The following is an 18,390-nucleotide window of genomic DNA, read 5'->3' as shown; positions in this document are numbered from 1 at the left end:
TGTTTTGTTTTGCTAAAAGACGTGAACAGCTGATGTGAAACCCGATGTGGAAGAATGCTGGTGAAATGTAAATTTGCTGTTGCGTACACGAGAAGCTGTCCCACCAGCTGGGCTTTGACACATGGGTGCCCGAATGTCCAGGGCAGGAGAAAGGAGACCCTTTGGCCTGAGTGCAAGCTTCTCCTGCACAGCTGCAATGACGCATCTTCCAGATGCCGTTCAGGAATGAACCTCAGCATGAGACTGAGAGAACCCACACACACTAGTACTTTAACCCCGGTTTGTGTGAGCTGTCATGGTTCACCGCTGACCATTTGTTATTAAAGACGGTGATAATGTGGAAAGCAGTTTTTGGGTCGGGCGCAGAGGTAATTTGTGTGGGTAGTACCTTTGTAATCAAGGCTGCCCTGGCAGTCAAAGCTGTGAATTAAAAGGCCATGGAGGCTTGTGGAAGCGATGAGTGCTTGGCTTAGCGCTGACTCACAACCTAAACTCATAAACACCACTAACTGCCTTACATCTGCCCTCGCCTGCCATTTGAAGACCCCTTCGCCATTTATCTTGATCAGCCCCGCTGCACCCCCCCCCCCCCCTCCTTTTTTTCCCTGCCGAGCCACGGGCGCTCCTTCACCACCACAACCCTTGCAATGGTTTTATCACCTCGGCTGACAAATTGTGGGATGTGATCCATATCTCTCAGCAATTAGTTCCAGACTGTCTCCACAGGAGGGGACGCTGCCAAGTCTACCTTCACTAGGTCCTCTGCTGAAGCAGAGTGCTCTGCCACTTTCCATCAAGTAACTCCTCAGTTATAACAGGAGCAGGCAGCAAAGCCATTTCACGAGAGGATCGTTTGTGTTTGTGCTCCCTCTGAAGTAGATGGGAGACCAGGTGGGAGGGGGGGTGAGACAGGCTGCAGGTCACTGTAAATCAGTTCTCACAGATGAGGCCAATCACACTCACCTCCTATTCAGACTGAACTTTTAAGAGTCCAGGCTGGAGCTCATCTTCTCAGCACGCCGCTGCCAGCTCACTTTACCAAATCTGCCACATAGGCCCTCTTTCATTACCAATAAACATTCTGCGTGTAGCTGTTGTAGTTAGTGGAATCTAATAAGGCGCAAGCAATGCTTTTTACGAAGCATGCAAATCAATTTGGTAAAAAGTTTTTTTCCTCATCTCTGGCTTGTGTCGGGCCCGACAGAGAAGAGGCCAGATGTAGCATGTGTGTTTAAGCCTCTGCAGCTGAATTTAAACTGGGGGTGTGCCAAAATCTGACGATATGATAAATATCACACTACAGAGGAAACAGCACGATGTATTGTGATACTAAAAGCCAGGCAATATTTGATATTTAAGACTGAATTTAAGTTGAAAACTCGGGCTAGAATCTAAGTGGTGTCCCTGTCCCCTTGGATCCTGTTGTTGGCTTAATAAAGGACGACTCACGACTATCACATACTGAGAAAACCCATTGAATCAGGCTTACAGAATTAACAGCTATGAAGAAAATTATAGCACAAAGATGGAAACCGCCTACCAACTTGTCTTTTGTGCACTGGCTTTGAGTGCATATGGACATTTCTTAAATGAGACTGTCATCAGCAAAGATCATTAATGGAAGTTAAATTACCACAGCATCTTGGATAGACGTAACAAGACTGTTCACAAATGTGAATGTTTGTTCCCAATATAAAAACTAGACAAAAAAAGTTTAAAAAAAAACCAGGCCAGATGCTTCTCAGTGGCCTGGTGGGTAGAACACTGAAAGTGGGAGATTGGGATTCAAATCCCAGTCGGGTCATACCAGAGACGTTAACACAGTGGCGTGTCCAGATCTTTTAAACTGGAGTGGCCCAGGTGAGGCACAACTTTGTGCATGGGTAGCACCAATGGTTATGCTTTTTTTGTTTTACCCCCGAGCCTTTTGTGGAACATGAAAAGCCTATTTGAAGGTAATTTTGTGTGGTGACACCTGGAGTGGCCAATCAGATTCCAAGGGTGGCATGTGCTACTTAGCTTGCTCTGTAAATTCTCTATACCAGCTTTAAATATCAATTCAATATCATAATATTGAACATTGTAATAATGTATTAATGTTTTCTTACATCCCTACTTTAAAGTCATGCAAGTGCTTTTAAAACAAGTTTACTTTACATAGAAATGCAACACTCTCCATTGTTGTACAATCAGTCAAGTTTGAGCGATAAAATCCCCAATAGAGCCGTTTTGGTAGAAACCAAACCCAACAGGCAGCTGTATTCCTGCCAGTGTGGGTTTACTTTCATAAAGGAATAAATAGGATTTGTGTAGATTGTCGGGGAGAAATTGTTGCAATGCATCAGTATGAATGTTCTAACACTTTCTTATTATTAGAATTTAAATGACTTTGGTACAGTGCTTCTGTACTCCTGATACTTATCAAACTAATCCCACTCTCCTCACATATTCACACTCCTAGCTACTTTAATTAGCATAGTGCCAGTCTGGAAGGCAAGCAGGGAGGGAATCAGAGGGGAAAGAAGAGAAGAGGAGGAGGAGGATGAGTGGGGGTGGGGGTGTTGCGTGGTTTGAGACCGAGGAGGATTTGTATGTTGAAGCTAGTTGCATCACCCCTCTGTGTTTTTATGGCCATGAAGTAAGCAGCACATTTTGTTTTGTCATTATCTCTCAGCTCTTGGTGTTCATCTACCCAATGTAGCAAATTGGCTCCTGAAAGGCGTCACACATTCAGGACTTGTCTTTGGCCAAAGAATTCATGGAGGATTGTATAAAATGGGCAATTCTGACATTTGAATGATCCAATTTAAGGGAAACAACACGGAGGGTTTTATTTTACCCTGCTGTGGTGCAGTGTCACGCCTTTACAATGTTCGCGTGAGTGTGTTTTATCGCTGATCGGGATGAAAACACCACTTAATCGCTAAAGAAATCAATTCTTTTGACTGATGCTGAATGGAAGGTTTTTAAAAAGCGATGAAATGCAGCCAAACATTAAGCAGGGATTGAAATTTGTTTATTTTATTTTATTTTTTTAGTCCAACACGTTTTTAATCTGATTGTGGGTTGAAGCAACATTAACTCCAGTCTTCTGTTCTCTCTTTCTGGTCTGATTGTTCAGCAGGACTGAACTTGACTTTTGAAAGTTTACAGCTCTCTCTCTCCTCTCCCAAAAACTTTCTCCACAATGATCCAGAGTCGCAAGGAAACCTTTTTAGTCCAAGAAAACAAGTCAGAAGTTAATTCAGCTGCACACTTGTAGGTAAATGGGGGACGGGGGACACCGAGGGGAGCGCTGCAGCTCTCTGCTCTGCGGAGAATTAAACCGGATTGGGGATAGCAGAGGAGAATCTCTGTTCCAAGGTGACTTTGTGATCAGGTTCCAGAGCACAGCCTCAAATCCTCAGCTTCAGGCTGCAGCGTTAGGCTGTGCTGCTAATGTATGCATGCGTGTGATGGCATATGGGAACATGTGCACTGCCACTTGAATGTGCGCATGCTGAGCCCCATTTCTGCAAAAAAAACTGATGATCATTGGAGTTTTGGACTAAAAGTGCTTCGTTCGCTTTTCCCGCATTAATGTTAAAGTAAAAGTTGTCAAACAGTGTTGAAATACACCTTTAATTCATAAATGTTTGGAGTTGCCTGGCTGCTAAAATGCTCTTGCTGTATATTTATGAGTGAAAGTATTTTATAATATAACTTGATTCAATATTTTTTCAACAAGTACTAGGAGAAACATGGCTGAATAACTCAGATTTAAAAATACACATTTATTTGCGAAGTTACATAAGACACTCTTACTTCAAAATCCTTTTAGCGTAGCAACACAAGCATGAATAAACATGTTATATTAATAGACTTGATATTCACACAACTGGGTGACTTATTAAAACCTTTAGGATTTATTTTTGTGAAATTCCTATTAAATGGACACATTAAAGCAAAAAGACTCAAAGTTTTAATGGTTTTCTCTGATGAGTCACCTCCTTCCTAGACCCGGATGACAAAGAGGGAAGCAAGTAAAAGTGAGCATGAAAGGAGGGTGGTGTGAGTGGATGAGGTCGGAGGTGAAGTGGTACTGCGGGGTGGGGTGACTGGGAGTGTGTGGATGGAAGGGGGTGTCCTCCCACCCTCCCCTGCACCCTACCCACAGCCAGGCAGCTGTTTGTCTGGCCCGGCTGGAGCTCCGTTCACACCTCGGACCACGCTCCACTACATCCCAATAGTGGAAGTTCCACCAAGCCCCAGTTCACATTTGTTTTGGAATAGCTGATTGGGGGCTTCAGATGGGGTCTTTAGAAGCGTTCGAGCTTGAGATAAAGATTTCCTGTTGGTTTTCCACTTGTACACTTCACACTTGTCCCTTTTTCTGGAGCGCTGACACAGTCATTGCCTGCCGCATCTTATTTCCTCCCTTGTAAACTGAGCTAAATGTCTCTTTAAAAGCAGCACTTGTGTATAAAAAGAATCACATTTGAATTAAGATCTCTGTTAGACTGAGATCCCTTGTAGTTCTATACGAGTGTTTATGTATATTTACCCGTAAAAAGAAGCAGCCCCCAAAATGCAGAGTGCGTCGCCGTGTAAGTCCCCTTGAAAGTGTCCCTCCTTTAAGACCTGTTTAAAAGGGACGCCCCCTCTTTGTGTCCACTGTTCTCCGTGGCGTATGGAGGGGCTTTTGTCCCCCTCTTTCAAGTGTGCGCACAATAGCCCCGGCCGTTTGAAACACAACAGTAGATGAACTGCGCTGACAGTGTATTAAACTCTGATGAATTGCCTGTGCGAGGCATAGATCAATGTCCTTCAACCCCAAGCACACAGCGAAGCTCGGGCCTTGTCTTGGGTAAATGGAACAGGTTGCTGGCTCTTTTCAAAAGGCCCTGATTATATTCATGTTTTGTTGAAGCAGAAGCCTTTTTAAAATGGGTAAATCTTTGCCTTTCTAAAGGGTTCTATTTTTCTCCTCCTTCATTCAGGGAAGTGACATTGTGTGTCTGCACATTTGGCGCTGTTCGTTTTGTGAGCTTTTTCTCCACTTTAAATTTAAAAGTCTTGTTTTTTCCCCCTCCTAAAATGACTTTTCAGGTTTTAACAGGAGTGACTCAGTATACCTGGAAAAAGCAACGCTCCGGCTAAAAGTTTGTTTTAGCCGTACAAACGCACTTGAGGAGTGTGATGAGCAGGATAGTAGTCTGCCAGTGACCTTTTAGTGACTTCTTCTCTCTGAAGGAAGCTTAAAGAGCAGTCTGGTTGCACAGATCACAACTTCAACCTCTCAAGAACAATAGTTCTGGATCCCCGATCTCACAAGCATCTCTTCCACCAACCTTGTACACGCGCAGCTGGGTATCTTGTAAAACAAAGGAAAGATTTAACGATTCTTTGAAACACTTTAAGCAAAGTGGAGATTTGTAAAATCTCTGTTGTCAGCGTTTGTTTCTGGACGCTTCCCATGACGTAAATGCTACGTAGCGCATGCACCCTGTGTTTACACCAGCTTGCTTGTTTTTTTTCTTCTTAACCAACTTTATTTCAAAACATCTGAAAACGTGATGTAGTCCACAGCAGGTGGTACTGGTGGCATCGGCTGCTTCTCCGCTTCAGTGGCAACTATCGCAGCCTCCTGGCTTCTCTTTCAGACTCCAGGAGTGTCAGCACATCTCCTTCTCTGACTGGGCCCTTCAAGTTCCTGATGATGGAGCGGTTGCTGTCGTCCATGAACTCAACACGGACCTACATTGTCCCTGGGAACCAGTTCTTCCAAGCACCTTAGTGACTCTTGCGAGCTTGATCGGCTGCACGCGGCTGGCGTGCATGTTGTCAGGGCCGCTAGCTTGCTTGTTTGTTTTTGCAAGCTCACTTCCTGCTTTATGTAGAAGACAGGTCAAAGGATGACATTAAGGACGGTTATTGCCCCCACCTGGTTCTTCCACATCCAAGGAATGTTTTTCAGCAAAGATACTAAAGATTTGGGGAACTACTGCCACCTACATGCTTAATGTGCTTCACAATAAACTGGATTTTTAAGCTGAAAACGAGGTGGTGTGAACCCAATTCTGTTCTTGGGAGAGGATATTCGGCTATGTGTGTACAGGGCTTCAGTCTGAGCTCCTGAGGACAAAAAAACATTTAAAAGTAAAACTGAATCATTTATCTCTCCCTCCAGGTGTGGTTTAGCAACAGAAGAGCTCGGTGGCGTAAGCAGGCTGGTGCCAATCAACTAGCGGCGTTCAATCACCTGCTTCCTGGAGGATTCCCCCCCACAGGCATGCCTACCTTACCCACATACCAGCTCCCAGAGTCAAGCTACCCCAGCACCACGCTATCACAGGGTAAAACTGACACTCTGTGCTCTCTGACTAACACAATTTTGATAAATATTAAATTAGCCCTGTTTATTTGTGGTATGCTTGTCATATTTTATGTACATGTTAATAAAGTTGTATGAATCATGTGCTGCACATAAGAACCATGCAGCAAGCAGTTAGCCTTATAATTCAATTTTTAGCGGAAAGGAAACAAGTCCTGCATTATGAGTCTGGGGTCATGTTGACGCTTGTTCTTACGGAGGACGCTTAATCTGTGACTTATGAGGTCTCATCTTGAGGGCGCTTCCTGAAGGTTTTGCATCAGTACAGATGTTTATGCACCTTTTCTCCTTTTTCTGATCGTTTGTGTCAGATGGCAGCAGCACGTTGCACAGACCTCAGCCACTTCCTCCGTCCTCCATGCACCAGGGAGGTCTGAGCGCTGACAGCAGCTCCGCTTACGGCCTGACGTCCAATCGCCACAGTTTCTCCAGCTACTCCGATACCTTCATGAGCCCCTCAGCTTCCGGCAACCACATGAACCCGGTCGGAAACGGGCTTTCCCCACAGGTCAGACCAGGAAGTTTTAACATCCTAATGTCTTCTCTGTTGTCAATATCCATCCCCTCCACACACACACACACACACACACACACACACACACACACACACACACACACACACACACACACACACACACACACACACACACACACACACACACACACACACACACACACACACACACACACACACACACACACACACACACACACACACCACTCCCCCCACAGCTAAAGATGTGTAATTGTATTTTACCGAAATTAAAATTCAGATTCAGCATGTTCAGCAAAATAACTGCCGGTGTGGGCTTTTCTATTCGCCTTTCCAAAGCCTGGGATTTATTTCAGCTACTCCAAATTGCTACATTTGTAAAACAATTGGATTAACATCAACAAATTAAAATTCATCTTGATAGCACCACAAGTGCTCAAGCTGCTCCAAAACAGCGGCTCCTACTTTCCTGGGACATCTAAATCCTGCACTGCGCTGTGAGAACACATGCAGATGAAATAATTAGCTAAAGCTTATAAATGTAGACACATAATCTTCCTCACGTAATTGTCTGCAGCTGCTAGACTTCAGCGCCTCGTGTGATTTTTGCTCATTTCTCTGCATTTCCAGGCTCCTCAGCAGGGTGACATCACCTGCTCTTGTGCTCTCTCGACACAAAAACTTTTGTCATTTCCTCTCCCTTCTTTCTTGTCTGTACGGATGCATCTGATCTGAGTGGGATTGTTTGTTCCTCCTTTGAAAAGCGCTAGATTTTTTTATGGTTTCCCATCTTTTGAACCCCTCCATTAATGAGCATTTTAAATGCGACTCTAAGGTAAGAGTTGAGCTTTGAGTAGCACAGAATGAAAAAAATGACTTGTATTGATGCAGATCATGTGTACGGAGTGAATTATACACAATTACCCATCAATACTGGCCAGGCTTGCCCACCCTCACCAACAAGATGTGGTTAACAGGCAGAAAATAAGATTGAAATGGTGTGTAAAGAGTTGAAAATGAATTTCAATGCTGCATTTGTCCACAATTACCCCGTCGTTCACACATGTTTTATTGGGAGTTTTTTTTTCTCTCTCTCTCTCATCTTCAAATATTTCTCAAAGCAGATTGGAAACATTCTTGGTATTACCCTCTTTCTTCAGAGAAGAAAGAATTAAGGATTTTGTGACAAAAAAGAGATTTTCTCTCCTGCTGGAGCGACGGAGGATAACATGGAGGCTCACAGCGTGTTTGATTGTTAATCGTGGCACAGGGGTTTTAGCAGCTAATGCTCTCGCTGCAAACCTGCAGAAAACACCAGGAACATGGAGGCTTCTTTATTATTATTAATGGCTCTCTCTAATACTGGCATGGGGTGAACGATGCCCCCTCCCCCTCTTTAGAGCCATTCAAGAATGTGTCGGGATATTAAACGTCTCCTGTCATAGTGAGGATTAGGACAGGGGCCTTTCGACAACTGAATTTCCACTATTCAATTAGTGATTGACCAAACTGTCTTTAAAAATCCACCTTTTTTATTTATTTTTTAAATTAACCCTTTGATGCATAATGGTCACTACAGTGGACAGGTACTCAAAATTGTAATTTATTAGTTTTTGCAAGCACAGCTGATGAAGACTTTATTGCATGTGAGCCCCTCCATTTGGACTTCAGTAAGCCAAGCCAACATATTTCATGTTCAGAATGCACGCTGTCCACTGAGATGGACATGTAATAAATTATTTGTAAATTAACAAAATGTTACAAAAAATATTTGTTGAAATTTGTTTCATTCACACCTAAAGAGGAATGAAAAAAATTGTTAAAAAAATCATGGTTGAAGATCTCATAATTCATGCATCAGAGGGTTAAAGGTGTGTGTTCTGTGATCGATGTGCTGCCTGCACTGGTGTGTGTGTACTGCACTGAAGTGGAATGGTTTGAATGCAGACGGAGCACTGTGTGGCATTCCTATCAGTCTCCCAGCATGGAGATGGATGTTCCCACTGATAGGAAAGTCAGAGTTCACTCCCCGGTGCAGCACCCCACTGAGCTGGGCTCCTCGCTCCACAAGCGTTCCGCTACACAAAAGTCACAAAACAGAAAATTCCCACCGTAAACACTCCGGTTAACTCCGGACCCCATTTAGACAACGCTTACGTTCATTGAAATGGCACATTACCGACATCCTACACTCTTCCCTTCCATGTAATGAAAAAGAAGGAAAAAAAGACTATGGAGATGGAGATGATGTTGCCCGTTACAGACAGAATCTGTGTGCAGCAGATAGGCTCGTGCATTGGTACGTACGAGCTGATTTCCTCAAGTGTCTGGCACAGATGGCTTTGCAGTTGCTGGAAAGATTGACAAAAATTCTGTGATTCGCAGCAAATGGGCAGTGATGGCAAGGTGCCAAATTTGTAATGGAATCCCGGAGTGTTCGGCGGTCCCGACAGGAGCTCACGTCCATCCCAATCCCATAACCTATCCCGACAGCACACATTTTCCCATTACAGACTGTGGAATAGCCATCCGGCGCTCCAAACTGGTTGCTGTCATCGTTTGGATGTACAACATGTTTGGCTGGTCGAGGGAGTCGAGTGTGTTAAGGGTCCGTGAGAGTAAAGCTGTGCCTGCCTGGGCGAAAAGGTATGAGAGCAGAAGTGTGTTTGTGCTGTTGGTCTTGTTTCATTTAGCAGCACAGCAGGTGCTGGGGGTGGGGTGGGGTGGGGGGGGGGGTAGGCCGGGGGAAACAGCATTGGCATAGAGGACGGGCCTGTCTGGATTTTTCTGCCATTTTCACCTGAAGGAACGGTCGGCTTTTCTGATTCCGTTCAGATCACATTGGTTAAACCTGAATCCTAAATAAAAACAGAACAAGCTTTGGAATACCAGTTTGAAAGGTCTCCTTCAGTCTTCTCTAATGAATATCAGTCCAAGAAGTGTGAGGCTGCAGGAAGACCTTCATTAAATGAATATAGAAATATTTTCTGAATCAGGGCTTTGGCTCAATGGGAAAACATTTGGGCTCATTTCCTCATGACTGTGTGACGGAGACACCTGCTGGGAGAGGAAGGATAAACAACCGCTCCGCAGCTGCAAAAGGGGAGTGCACATCCAGTCGTCCAGGTCGAAAGAGCTTCAGCCGCTGGACCTCAGTTTCTTTGGTTCTTGGAAACCTCCGATCTAAAAAGGCGTGTTCTGTTCTGAAATCGGTGGATTAGAGCCTGCAAAGACCCTCAAACCTTCATGACGCGCTGCGGCAGGGTGATGATCTACCCTGATAGAGATTTTATAGCTGTTTCTATGAAGGGAGCTCATAAAGTTTCTTGAGAAACTTTTTTTTTCTTCTGTTTTGCAGTTTTGTGTAACTGTTGTGTGTTTTGGAATGACAAGGATGTGTGTGTGTGTGTGAGAGAGTGCATATAAGGAGGGCCTTTGGGCTGTGTGAGTGGGCCGGGCCTTCACACACACACACACACACACGTATGCGGGATCAGAGGCAGAGCGGCTCTCACCCCTGCCTCCCTTTGATCTGTGTCCCCAGGCCTGCCTGCCCGCGCGGCGCTGCACCGTACCACGCACACTGACACCATGCTCACCAGCGACTCCCCACAACTGTCTGAGAGAGATAAGCCAGGGGAGACTCCAAACTGTGCTGCTGCTCTTCCATTAGCTAGCGCAGACGCTTCTTTTAAAAATGGGATGAATTATTTTTAAGAAGCTAGCTCTGCTGTTGCCAAAAAATAAAAAATAAATAAATAAACATATAAAAACGAAGAGGGGAGAAACTACAGAACAATCTGGGGCTCTGGCTTCATTCCGCCTCCCTCCCTGACTTCTAACAAGACATCCTGCACCTGAATACCAATGAGAGGGGGAGACTCATGTAGTCCCCCACATTATTAAAACTTGGGCATTAAGCCTCTCACCGGGCACCGTGTCAGCTGGCAGCCTCCACTGACAACAAATCAAAGGGGATGAGCACATAGCCTGCATTCACAGCTCAGCCACTCGCAGAGCAAGTGGGGGAATACATACTGGTTAATTAGAACTCCCATTAAAACAAATACTGTTTCAATTTGGCAAGTATAAAAAAAGATGTAAGAAGCTTTGGAGAAAAGAGACCTGCTGTCGGCAGTTGCCAAGAAAATCCAGGGGCTGTAAATCGTATCCACTGGCTATACTGTTTCTGAACAGATTATTAGTGTTTGCTGTTGTTTCGCAACACTTTCAAACTCTAAAGGAAGATTTTTTTAACCTTAATGTTCCCTTTCTGAAATGTAGCACCAGTCTCCTGCTGGGTGGGCTTGTTTTTGCCCCGATTCTGAAGAGTTCAGATCGCTTTTCTTCGGAGCATCATGGTGGAGCTTCTGTTTTCCAGAATGTGTGCACCTGAGCCATTTGTTGCTCCATCTTTATTTTTAAGTCTCTTGAGCTGCAGAGTGCTGCCATTTTCCTTTCCCCATCCAACATATTTCTGGTTGGCTCTTGGTGTATTCATAATCTATTTTTTCACCTACCAACCTTGCTTCTCTGCTCTTGGCATCTTTATGTCATCCAAACGATGCCCTGCCAATGGCGCTTTGCGTTCTCTCCTTCTCCCCACCTTCCCTCTCCTCCTGCTCCAGCTCTCTCCCCTGGAGAGGCAGCTCTTCTCCCTACGCCCAGATGAAAGGCTACGGCGGACAATAAAAATGCTATTTAAATGCAAGGGTGTTTGTGTGCGGGTGAGAGATATTTCCTGCTGAAAGTGAGCTGCTGCATCCTGATAAATAGTAAATATAAGGGAATGTGATTTACATTTATCTTGCAGAGGCAGCCAATATGAATTTCAGTAAATCCTAGAAGATGGGGATTTAAGGAGGAAAATGACTGAGACTGATTCACATGCTGTGTGTCCCACGCAGCTGAAATGCCTATAAGGTGGAGAGTGCCACTGCTTTTATTAAAGTAAGTGTGCAGACATCGATAGTATCTGAAAAAAGAGAAAAAACACTCATTACACACAGAGGGACAAGCTCAACTATTGAGATTTCTCATCTCACGCTCGTGCAATCACTCGAACAATGAACAAACAAAATAAAAATATAATAAGTCCATGAGTGCTGGACAGTACTTCCTCTCCTCAGGGATCTGGGGTGCAGGGGGTTATGGGACGGCTGCAGAGGAAGCTGTGAACCTGTTTGGGATGCTATAGCTGCATGTGGTTCCTGTTAGTTCCAGATGCCACTCTGACAGGTGCATGGCTGTGATTAATACTCTCTTCTCACCCCTTTTGTCCCTCCTTCCTTCAGTTTGTTTTATTATTACTCCGTGTTCTTCACAGCTGACTTTGTCTCGCTTCTAGTTTACTTTTAAACGAAGAAACAAGTCCAGAAACACAGATGATGTCAGCAAGCTTCCTCTGGCTTTTTTTTTCCTTTTCTTATTCTTGGCGATCAGATGAGAATGTGAGTCTGAAGGGTCCTCAGCTGGTTGTCTCCTGCAGCAGCTCGTCCCTCTCAGTCTCCAGCTGAGAGCTATTTCACTATTTATTTACATGTAATTAGGGCTATGAGGTGCAGATATTAACACTGTCAAGAACAATTTGACCTGACATTTTTCACCAGACCTGGCCCCTGCTGTTTTCAGCAAACAGCCTCCTCCTCCCTCCCCCTCGCTCCCTCCATCTTCCTCGCCTTGCTCCTAGAGCTTTTCTCTACACACACACACACACACACACACACACACACACACACACACACACACACACACACACACACACACACACACACACACACACACACACACACACACACACACACACACACAGGCCTCCCTGAAACCACTCTTCTGGAATCAGAAAATCTGCCGTTTAATTTAGCAGAGGCATTCGTGCAAGGTGCGAGGAGTTGGAGTCTGCGTGTGTGTTTTTGTGCAAGTGTGTGTGTGTGTGTGTGTGTGTGTGTGTGTGTGTGTGTGTGTGTGTGTGTGTGTGTGTGTGTGTGTGTGTGTGTGTGTGTGTGCACTGAAATATAGCGAGGATGTGGGGGTGGGGGGCTGTCTCTTGTTCCCAGTGGCTGAATCCATCCCATAGTTACTCAAGCATATCACTAGCAGAGAATAGAGGATTGCTCCCCACACGTTCTCCAATTGCAGCCCGATAGACGGCATATTAACCCCTGGTTAGTGCGGGGCCAGTTTATAGCTGATACTGTGGGACGTTTGGGGGGGGGGGGGGGCTTCTCCACCTCCAGCAGCTGTGCTTTCTTAAACAATGAAGCTAACATGAGCAGAAGTGGACTGGGATGGATTCAGCTTAATGATAGGAGGCAAGGACAGGCCCAGCACCAATAGGAGAGGGTTTCCGGTTCCTGTTTGTGATCTCTGTGGTCTCAGGCAGCTTCAGAGAGAGGAGACGGCGCTATGAGGAGTGACAGCTTGTTCCAACACCCGCTAATCATCCTCATCTGTGCCTGACTTGTCAGTGCCCAGATTCTGTCACTGCCAATCAGCCTCTTAATTGAACACAATTAGCACCCCACCACCACCCCCCACAACCCCTCCCCCATGAATTACATTCTTCAAAAGACCCATTTCTGTCCTTCCAGCACCAGCACTGTCTCCCCACCCACTCACCCATCCACCTCTCTCCATCTCCCCTCCTCCCCTGCCTGCATCTCTTCATCCTGGTCGAGGACACTTTTCAGTTTTTATTAATGCACCGCAGCCAATTAACGCAATGGCACGCAGGCCAGAGCCCGTCATCTGCTGCCTGCCACCATCCCGGCTGTCTGCCGCGGCCCCCACACCAACCCTCGCACCACCTCCACCGTGACCAAAACGCTTTAATTCAATTCATGCAATCACTGTTATTTTTAAATAGTCATTTTGTCTGCTCAGATGAGGGGACGTACTGCCCGCTGGGCCGGTCCTCTCGTGTGAAGGACGGGGCGGGGTGCTGTAGGACTAACAGTCCACTGACTTTCTGGAAAGCGGGGGCAGATATTTTTATTTTCTACATTGATATTTAATTTTTATTTTTTAACCAGGAAATCATTTTTTTGCCTACACTGAATTTATCTCCAGTTCTTTCCTTAAAGAGCAAGTTCACTGAGAAACCATTCTCCCATTTCCTGCATTTGCAGCTGATAGAACAAACGCTCGGGTCAGTAAAATCCACTCATACCTACGTCACACTGCAAATTAGCATTCATTGACTCACCCGTGTTGCTCATCATTTAAGAAGGCTGCATTGATTTTTGCAGCCAGGAGAGAACAAAGCAGCTACCTGTTAGCATTAGCAACTCTATAAAGCAAAACTGCACAACGTCCCGCTCTAGCAGGAAGCGCTAATGTCATGTGTGCACCCCCCAACAAGCATACGCTGACAGCTAACCAAAACAACAATGCTCAAAAAGAAAAAAAGTGCTGCTGTTGGCACTTATTTTATTAGACCGAACCGCAAAAGGGGGTGGCTCATATCTTCCTGCGAGTAGCTTCCACTGCTGCTAATGTTGCTAATTCTATGGTAAATGGTAGAAGGACTTAATTTTTATAGCGCCTTCTTAGGGTTCTACAACCCCCCCCCCCCCCCCCAAGGTGCTTCACAACACAATCATTCACCCATTAGCACACGTTCACACTCTCGTAGGGATGACATAGCCACAGCTGCCCTAGAGCGCACTGACGTACCTGCCGAACACAGGCACCACCGGTCCGTCCGACCACCAGCAGGCAAGGCGGGTTAAGTGTCTTGCCCAAGGATACAACAGCAGAATTGTCTGGAGCTGGAATTGAACTTGCAACCTTCCAATTACAGGAAAACCCACTCTAACCCCTGAGCTTATGCTGCCCCATTCTACTCTCGTGTTGCACTCTCATCATTGTTTGCGTCATTCCCTGGGTGTAGTCTCATTGGTCGATTGCACTGGACGGCCACAGACTAGCCGATCACCCTCCAAGTTTACCGTGCTTTGTCACGATTCTGTTCATGATGGGGAATGTCTCTAGGGCGGCCGAAAATCACACAGCGTGGTCTGGACTTAACTCCTCCAGGCTTTTGTTATTTGTGGAGATAAAATGTTATAGATAGAGTGATAGCGTCACGTTGCTGTTAGCCAATAAGGGGTGAGATGCCTGAATGAATAAAAATGATTAAGACTCCAAACTCTGCTGTTTTCTGTCCTCCCACTCCTCTAGCTAACTTCAACTTCCTGAATCAGGAGCGCCAGAGCTTTGTTCAACAGAGAACAACTCACAAGGCATTCCTTCAAACTAGGGGCCACTGCAGATTTATTGAGAACTCAAACGAATGAGAGCTTGGAATATTTGCATTTTTCTAAACTCACATACTTTTCTGACACTTCTCGGTGTCTCTGTGTCACTCGTGGGTCACAGAATTGATCACGGGTAATCCCACCCTCTGGCCTGGCCTTCAAATATTGATCTAAAATTCTGTGTCATCACTGTGGATCTTTAATCGTCCCCCGCTGGAGCGGGTATCAGCCGGGCAGATCTGCTAAGGTGCACAATGCTATTCTGCACCACTCAGATAACTCGCAGACATTTGGAGTGCTCATTTTCCCCCCGTCTGCCCCGGTGACCTCTGCCTAACTTAAAGGTACATCTCGGGGGCATTTTGATTTGGGCAGAATGGGGAGGTATCAGTGACAGGGGAACTAATCCAGTATTGCACAGATTAAGAGTATTTGTGGGAGTGGAGTGTGTTGGCGCTGGGAATGGAACAGAAGAGGTTCCTATCAGCTCTCCAGGCAGGCTGGCCCTCAGGCCAACGCAGTCCTACAGGAGTCTTTGTACTTCCCAAAGCCTCCACTCCACTCCACTCTCCTCTCACTTTCTGTTTCACTCGTCCCTCTGTCTGCTCCTCTTTCCTTTTGTAGTCCGTCGTCGGGTTCACAGCTCTCCATTTTCTCCCTTTGCACTTTTGTGTTGTTTTAACCCAGAAAAAAGCTGCAAACTCATCCTGACCAGGTGAAAATGTGATTCCTGTCGATTAAAAATCAGGAAAAATACCAACAAACACATTTTTATGATAAAATAATAAACTCTTTATGCTTCTTTCTGTTTTATTCCCTTGTGTAAACCAAAAGTCTTTCCCTGCTTTCTGCCTGTGTCACATACTTTTATATTCTAGCAAGAATGACAACAAAGAACAACTAGTCGAACATTCACACAAACAACAACAACAACAAGAAAAGTCATTTGGCTGTTGAGGAAATTAGCACGATATGAAAAGGGCCTCTCTTTGTCTCAGCTCTGCTACTTATTTATCTGAAAGGATGCACATTGTATCAATTTACACTTCCCCACTCACGTTGCCACAGGCCGCAGGGCTCAGAAGTTGAGAGAATTAATTACTTTTTTATTATTATTTATAAAGTAATCTATCTGTGGAGACTGAAAGCAGGAAAAAAGCAGGGAGAGGGTGAGGGAAGGGGTGTGTGTGTGAGAGAGGCAGGGAACGCCCTGGAGCATTGTCCTTTAAACTGGGTCCTGGCTCACATTATCTCCCAAACCAGCACTCACACAAAGTCGAACAACAAACGAACGGCGGGGCTGCTGAGGAGCCTGTGTGCAGCATTCTGGGTAGGGGGGGGCAAAAGAAAGAGAACTCAGCTTTAAAAGTGAACGGCATGAATAAAAAAATGTCTGTTTTATTCGTTCTCTACAGTTTTAGACCATTTTAAACTTCACGCTTCCCGTTTAATCGTCTGAATGTGTAATTTGAGCTCCTTCTGTGCGCAGCGATGTTCTAAAGCACGCATGAATATTTTCCTTTGCTTGAAATTTCAGTATTTGCGGGCGAGGCTGTAAACAGCAATAATGCATGTGCTTTTCACTTGTTTGAAAGGCTGCATGTAGCTAAGGAAACACGTAAATATGTCAAAATGTTTTTTTTTTTACCTTAAGTCTCCTAAATCTTTGATTTGAGCCAAAAGAAAACTTCCAGAGACATCAAAGCATTAATTAAAGTTCACCCAGAACGCAGATTGTTGTAGAAAGGAGAGAATAAGTTCTATTTTTAACTTTGCAAGCTTGGTCCTATCTGGGCCTTCATCAGACCTCGAGTATTGTGTTAAAACCGTATATTGATTTTTATTTTGCAGTGTGAACACAAAACAAATGAGAATCCAACTTCTCCAATAAACTGTTCTTTCTCTCCCCTGAAGGAAAACTTAAATCATTAACCCAGAATCTTTGTGCGTGTGTGTGTGCTTGTGTGTGCGCGAGGACGACTGAAGGATATCCTCACACTCGCCAGCGCTTGTCACACTCTAAAGCAGCCATCCCATCCTAATTTGCTAAAATAGCAAAACTGCATCATGTGGACGATAAGAAGTCATCTTCTCTTGAAGAACTTTTATGAGCGTGAATAATAATTGAGCCAATTGTTGGCTATTCTGCTCCATAAGAGAACGATTCAATCAAGCTCCAATTAACCAGCGACTAAAACGAACTCTTCCCCGTGGCGGTCTCTCTCAGGACACTCCACTTCCTCTCTCGCTTTTGGGTGGAAGCGGGCGGTCAGGACATTCCTGCTCTTCCTCCTTGCTCTGTGAGGGAGCAGAACATGTGTCTGACATGAAGAGGGCCATGAATCTTCTTCTTATAGATAAATGTCACATGCTTTGTCCACAGATGTGGAGGGATGTGTGTGTGTTTCCTTGCTGATAGAATGAACATGTGGAAATGACGAACTGTTCTTTATGTTTCTGATGTGCTTCAGGGTGAATCGTTTTTCTAAGGAGGCCCTTTAGATATGATTAATTTGCCGAATGTGGTTAATTTCCCCTCTGTGGGATACTTCTGGGCTGCTGAGCATCATTTATGGGCTGCTTGGATGCTCCCTACTACATTATGTGCTTGTTTGTGCATGCATGCTTTCAAACATATGTGTGGGTGTGTATCCCCAACCCCCACCCCCCCACCCCCCCTTAACTACCTCCATGATGGGCTAATTGGTTTAGCAGTCAAGGGGGCCAAAGGCCAGCGCAGCATGGCGAAGCTCAACATGAACCTGATGTTGAAAGGAAGGATTCATGTCATGTGTGGGACGAATACTTCTTTTCTTTATTTTTGCATGCCACATCTTTACTTGCATAAGAAAGTTTTCCTTTGCAGCATTCCCTGCTTTAGAATGGTGACAAATGTGACTCGTTGCTACTTTTTCCGTGGTATAAATAACACACACTGTGATGTTCGAGAACCCAACTTGCAGCACCAGTGGCCCACTCCCTTTGGTTTGTGGAGCCTACTTTGTGTAGGGATCTGAGGGGATCATTTACCAGTTCCAACTCCATTACTATTCATGAGATGGGTAGGCTAGGGGCGAGGGATTAGAGACTCCCTTGGTGCTTGTTGTGCCGTAGGCTCGGGCTCAGGCCTCGGGCTCTGGGACGCAAGCTGTCTGGCAAGGGTGGTCGGTCTATTATCATACTGGGACCCTTCTGTCCCACAGATGAACGCTTACTGACAGTGCCAGCTCATGGAAACAGTGTCCCTTTCTCAGGTTATTAACCTC

The 18,390-nt window shown here is 45.2% G+C and overlaps 1 protein-coding gene and 1 pseudogene across 3 annotated transcripts in view; one reads left to right on the top strand and one right to left on the bottom strand.

Annotated features, from left to right (window-relative positions):
* pax7a (paired box 7a) overlaps positions 1-18,390 on the top strand; it is a 43,877-nt gene that overhangs the window by 21,726 nt on the left and 3,761 nt on the right. For all 3 annotated transcript variants that reach the window (XM_054752412.2, XM_015959055.3, XM_015959054.3), the window contains exons 6-7: positions 6,170-6,335; positions 6,685-6,881. In XM_054752412.2, the coding sequence (XP_054608387.1) occupies positions 6,170-6,335; positions 6,685-6,881 (363 nt within the window). The remainder of the gene's footprint in view (positions 1-6,169; positions 6,336-6,684; positions 6,882-18,390) is intronic.
* LOC107385279 (small ribosomal subunit protein eS28 pseudogene) lies at positions 5,506-6,079 on the bottom strand (annotated as a pseudogene).

The sequence above is a fragment of the Nothobranchius furzeri genome, chromosome 3, assembly GCF_043380555.1.
Source record: "Nothobranchius furzeri strain GRZ-AD chromosome 3, NfurGRZ-RIMD1, whole genome shotgun sequence".
NCBI lineage: Eukaryota > Metazoa > Chordata > Actinopteri > Cyprinodontiformes > Nothobranchiidae > Nothobranchius > Nothobranchius furzeri.
Note: the sequence above shows the minus strand (reverse complement) of the source record. Positions and strands in the feature narration are given on the sequence as shown.